The sequence below is a fragment of the Poeciliopsis prolifica genome, unplaced genomic scaffold (genome assembly GCF_027474105.1).
Source record: "Poeciliopsis prolifica strain line A6 unplaced genomic scaffold, Auburn_PproV2 SCAFFOLD065, whole genome shotgun sequence".
NCBI classification, from domain to species: domain Eukaryota; kingdom Metazoa; phylum Chordata; class Actinopteri; order Cyprinodontiformes; family Poeciliidae; genus Poeciliopsis; species Poeciliopsis prolifica.
Genome location: NW_026562440.1, coordinates 2,108,547 through 2,114,380, shown reverse-complemented (window position 1 = coordinate 2,114,380; position 5,834 = coordinate 2,108,547). Strand labels below are relative to the sequence as shown.

The following is a 5,834-nucleotide window of genomic DNA, read 5'->3' as shown; positions in this document are numbered from 1 at the left end:
TGATTCCTGTCTACGTGTTTTTTGTTTTTTTTCCACTGTTGGTCTGCAGATGCAGATATAAAAAGCTAAGATTTGAGTTAGAAATGGCACCTTTTTTCATGATAAAAAAATGGGTCTACACATTGTTTAAACTCAAAGAGGCACTTATTCATTTGATTGTTTCTTCTTTTCTTTTTCTACGTTTCTTCCAGAAAGTATTTGAGCTGCAAGAATTGAAAAACCAGGCTTTCGGAAAAAGAAACTCAATAATTGGTGCTTAGTGTCATTTCTTGTGATGCAATTTCATCCATCCATTATCTAACATGCTTATCCCTGGTGGGGTTGCAATGGGTGCTGGTGCATATCTCCAGCAGTCAAGCAGTGAGCGATCAGTCTGTCACAGGGCAACAGAGAGACAGAACAAACAATTATGCACACGCACACCTACATAGACTTCATAGAGTTCAATAAACCTGATGGCCATTACTTTTGGACTGGGAGGAAGCCAGAGTACTTACGCATGCAATAGGAACGTGCAAACTCCATACAGGAACACCCTGGGCTGGGAATTGAACCCAGGACCTGCAAGACGACAGTGCTACCAACTGTGCCACTGATGCTCTAATATATACATGATATATATACATGATTTGCTAGCACATTTGTTTCTTTAAATGCTTGGTGGAGAAAACAGTATTTTTAATTCTCTTAGTGGTTTTTTGCTATATTTTCAGCTGCAGCTCCAAGGGCTGCAGCTAATGTATGGTGTGCTTTGCTAGTTGGACACTAAACATTATCTAAAAGTTTGGGGCCTTCTTCCTCTGTTTTCACAAGGTCAAATGCCAGTAAAGATCACTGAGGTTGACTTTTATTTGTTTATTTATTTTAATCCTCCTGATTAAACATTTTTCTGGAACAAAACCCCAAATTGTTTAGAATTGTTTTTCTTATTGATTTATCCATGCATTAATTTGAATTTGGTTGAATCTCAGTAGCCTCTTTATTCATATGCATCTTCTCTGAAAAACTAACTTTCCTACTTTTACATGTTGTGCTAGCAGCTTCATTGCGATTCATTGTTTTAACTTGGAAAAATTGTTAGTCACTAATACTGGTGAACTCTACTCTGTTGAGAGAGAAAGCTGCTCTGTGGGAGTGTCAGTACATGCCCTGCTCAGGTTTGCCTCTGAGGCTCCAGTCTGTTGCAGCCTGTTGTCATTTGTGCAGTTTCTTTAGGAAGCCTTCTTTTGACGACAACCATGCCCAAAAGCTCAGAACCGCGCTCTTATTTGGTTCTGGAGAACTATATTGGCGGAAAGTTTGTGTCTTGTGGAAATCATATCGACTCCTATGACCCTTCCACTGCTGAGGTCTACTGCAAAGTACCAGACAGCGGCAAAGAGGAGGTAGGAAAGTGTCACATGATGCATTTTAGTGTCTCTAACATGCATTTTGTTCTTCAGGTGCATTATTCTACCTTTTTTCTCCACATGTATGAACAACTAAAATATTCCTCTTTTAAAATCATGTTTATATTTATAATTGTAAAAATTTGACAATCGTAAATGTTGCTATTGATATTCAATGAGACAGCTGAAACATTTTAAACAGAACCTTTTTGACCACAAAAGCAGATTAATTTAGACATCTGCTGTAAAACATTTCAGCAAGATGTACCTTTGCTCTTTGCAGCCTTAACACACCAGTAATCATTACCCAAGTCAATAAAAGCTGACTTTTCTGCCCTGGGTGGGAATATTGAAGGGTGCTATCCGTTGTTGCTTAGTTGACTGTTTTAAAAACAAAGTTTTTTTTTATATTTGTGTAAGAAAATGTTAAACTGAGGTATATCCTTATTTGCTTTTGCAGTGTCTGTAAAATCCAATGGGACTCTCTCAATAGCAGGGAGATGTTTTGCTTGGTCTCCTCTTAACACACAACTCAGACTTTAAAAACAATGTCCAAAATATCTTTGAGTCAAATCTTTGTAGATAAGTTTAGAAATCATAGAGGTTTAATGAGCAATAAACTGAACTAAACAGACTCCAAAATTAAGTATAAAAAGCTTAAGAACGCAAAGCCCTGATTTCAGAACCTTTAAAAAACGTTAAACCTAACTTACTCACTTTAGTTTTGTCAGGCAGGATGAGTTAAAATCCCAACAAACTCTAATTTTACCAAGGACTAGAAAATCTGCTGTACTGTATGTGCAACTGATAATGGAACCGTTAATTTTAACCATTTATCTGCCCATCTTTTGGCTGCAGGTAGATGCGGCAGTGGCAGCGGCTAAAGAAGCCTTCCCTGATTGGTCAGCTCGTAGTCCACAGCAGCGAGGAGAAGTCCTCAATAAGCTCGCTGATCTAATTGAAGATAACATGGAGGATCTCATTCAAGCCGAGTCAAAGGACCAAGGTGACTTATAGTTGTCATTTCATCAACATGGATCAAGACATGCAATTTCAAAACCTTCATTACATGTTAAATGTTTAAAAGTAATTATATTCTACTGTATCAGAATATAGCTAAAATGATCTTGAAATCATTTGGCCAATGTTTGGAAAGATTTTTCATGCAAATCTTGCAGTCCAAAGTCAAAAACTTTTGGACATAAAATATGCTGCAGTGTAAATAAGTCAGACCACTCATCGTTTTCTTGGAAAGTTCTTAGTAAGTACAAGACGTAGCCAAAAGGTTCAGAAATCCATCCAGCCGCCTAGTCATGCAGATGCAGACACTTGCAACTGTCTGTGACAGAATGGGTCAGTGGCTCCATAATGTGATTCATGAGACGTTCAGAAGACCTTCGAGATGAGAGGAGAGATCTGTTCAGGTCGGTTCATCCAATATCAGTGTCTGACCTTACAAATTCTCTCCAGGAAAATGTATTAAATATTTCCAAGAACAGATTCCCAATCCTCCCTGGTGTAGCTGTAGCCAGCACCATGTTAAAGATCAGATGTATTAAGATTGCACTACATAATTAAGGGTATGGTAATGACAAGTTCGACAATAGACTGTTTGGGGTGTCTTTATTGTGCAACTGGTGGAGGAGGTTTATATAATTCACTTCATATATTAGCCCCTGTTTTCAAAATAGTAATTCACCTCCTTACTACATGATCACAGTATGGCCAAAAGTTAAAAATATATAATTAATAACTAAAGCAAAGACAAAATACTTGTCTTGAGCCAGATCCAGGAATAACATAGATCATTATTACACTAATAATGACGTATGTAAATAGAATGTAAAACATCTAGTGCTGTTTTATAGCATACAATATTGAGCATGCAATATTAAGTTATTTAGATATACTGATAGTGATACTTCTCGCACAATTTGGGTTATCAGGATTTGATTTGTGTTCTACACGAAGGAAGCCAGTACTGGTGGCAAGTTTTACTTCAACTCTGCAGGTAAAACTGTGACATTTGCTCGGACTGTGGACATACCCAGGTCTGCGTACAACTTTCGCTTCTTTGCATCGTCTGTGCTCCACCACACCACCGACTGCAGCCAGATGGACCACATGGGCTGCCTGAACTACACCTTACGCTGCCCAGTTGGAGTTGGTGAGAGTTTGGCTTGTTTCCCTCAAAACTTGCAAAGCCTTTGCTTGCCTTACGGTGTTATTAGATTGCAATTGTCGTGTGCTTAGCTGGCTTGATCAGTCCCTGGAACCTCCCTCTTTACCTCCTGACGTGGAAAATTGCACCGGCAATCGCCACGGGCAACACGGTAGTGGCCAAACCGAGCGAGATGACCTCTGTGACTGCGTGGATGATGTGCAAGCTATTGGAGGAAGCTGGTAGGACTACATATCATAAACTTAAGATTTTCTCATATCAATTACCTTCTTTTTAATTATTTCTGCTTTCTGTTCTGCAGGCGTCCCTCCAGGTGTGGTCAATGTTGTGTTTGGCACTGGTCAGAGAGCAGGAGACGCCCTAGTTGGCCACCCAGATGTCCCGCTGATCTCCTTCACTGGCTCCACTGCAACTGCTCAACGCATCACAGAGCGGAGCGCCCCGTACTGTAAAAAGCTCTCCCTGGAGTTGGGGGGGAAAAACCCAGCCATTATTTTTGCCGATGCAGACCTGGAGCAGTGCATCGAGACAACCGTTCGCTCCAGCTTTTCCAATCAGGTGAGGGAATCATGATGAAGATGGTCTTAAGACGCTGAAATATTTTTGTTTGTACAATTTTCTCCATATACTTTTAGCCTAAAATTATATGGAGAATTTATACAAGCCCAAAATTCAGATTCAGAATACATTCCAAAACAGTGTAATTAATTTGTTTTGGGAAAATGACTTGATATTATAAACCAGTGGACAACAAAAGTAAAGTAACATTACTGTGACATATTGAATGCAGTTTACACCAAAGACAGATTGTAATTATTTTCATGTACTTTGGAAATCTGTGGTATGAGTGTCCAAATTTGAGAGCTCACATTTAGTAATATTGATGGTTGATGGGAACTCTACGTCTCTAAAAATGAAATTCCTCACTTTCTTTTCCATTTTCTAATTCTAGGGAGAAATTTGCTTGTGCACTAGTAGAATTTATGTAGAGAGCAGCATTTACTCCAAATTTCTGGAGAAATTTGTAGCCGCAGCTCGGAAGTGGAAGACTGGCGCTCCATCTGACCCAAGCAACAACAACGGAGCTCTCATTAGCAAAGAGCACCTAGAGAAAGTGAGCTGTTCATTTCTTTTCTGTATTTTTTCTGCATGCTTTATTATGAAACTTTTTTTTTTTTTTTTACTCACAAGGTTCGCAGCTTTGTGGCACTTGCCAAATCAGAAGGAGCTATAATCCACTGTGGTGAAGGAGTTGACCAGCTAAACCTTCCTGAAGCCAACAAGTCTGGCTACTTTATGCCTCCTACGGTCATCTCAGGCATCCCTGACAGCTCCCGGGTCATGCAGGAGGAGATCTTCGGCCCCGTCACTTGTGTTTCCCCCTTTGACACGGAGGATGAGGCTGTTGCCAGGGGAAACGGAGTCCGCTACGGCCTGTCAGCCACTGTGTGGTCCAGGGATGTGGGAAGAGTTCACCGTTTGGCCCAGAAGCTTCAAGCTGGGCTAGTGTGGACCAACTGCTGGTTGGTGAGAGATCTGAATCTGCCGTTTGGAGGAATGAAACACTCCGGTGTGGGCAGGGAGGGAGGCAAAGATTCCTATCACTTCTTTACGGAGGTGAAAAGCATTACTATCAAACACTAAGTATAATGCGTGGGATGTTTGCATAAGATGTGATTTATGCAAACAGGGAAATAGTTTTATTTTTCTTTGTGTAGATCAGCTTTTGTGAGCTTCTTTGCAGAGTTGGATCAATGCATGTATTTTTCCACCCTCAAGGATTTCAACAACCTTCAATCCAATCAAATCAGTTGAAGATTGAAGTCTTATAAAGTCCATGTTGAAACTACAGAAATGTACACAGTAACATGCTTATTAATGCCTAATGAAAAGAAAATAAATAATTCTGTTTTAAAGGGTAGAAGTTTTTTATTTATTTAATTTTACTAATTTTCTTTCATGTTTTTTTTTTTAAGTAAATTTAGGCCTGGGTGTTTTCAAAAGTGTGGGAGAGCTACCCATACTCAGAGTGTAAATAAATACAAGCTAAATATGATGACGTTATGCGTAGAACCACATGACATGATGTAAATAGGTAATGGTATTTAAGAAGTATTTCAAGTTCTAGAAATACTATAAGTACAAGAAGTATAAATAAGTACAAAAAAATATACTGCGACAGACTGGCGACCTGTCCAGGGTGTACCCCGCCTCTAGCTGGTAGATAGGCACCAGAAACTCCCAACCCCGCTACGGACAAGGGT

The 5,834-nt window shown here is 39.6% G+C and overlaps 1 protein-coding gene across 1 annotated transcript; it reads left to right on the top strand.

The window, feature by feature from the left end:
* Window positions 1–1,146: 1,146 nt before the first annotated feature.
* aldh8a1 (aldehyde dehydrogenase 8 family, member A1) lies at window positions 1,147–5,486 on the top strand. Its single transcript, XM_055020150.1, has 7 exons — window positions 1,147–1,385; window positions 2,247–2,394; window positions 3,400–3,555; window positions 3,642–3,791; window positions 3,872–4,128; window positions 4,523–4,684; window positions 4,762–5,486. The coding sequence occupies exons 1-7, from the start codon at window positions 1,239–1,241 to the stop codon at window positions 5,212–5,214; spliced, it is 1,473 nt and encodes a 490-aa protein (XP_054876125.1). The 5' UTR covers window positions 1,147–1,238; the 3' UTR covers window positions 5,215–5,486.
* The last annotated feature ends 348 nt before the right edge of the window (window positions 5,487–5,834 follow it).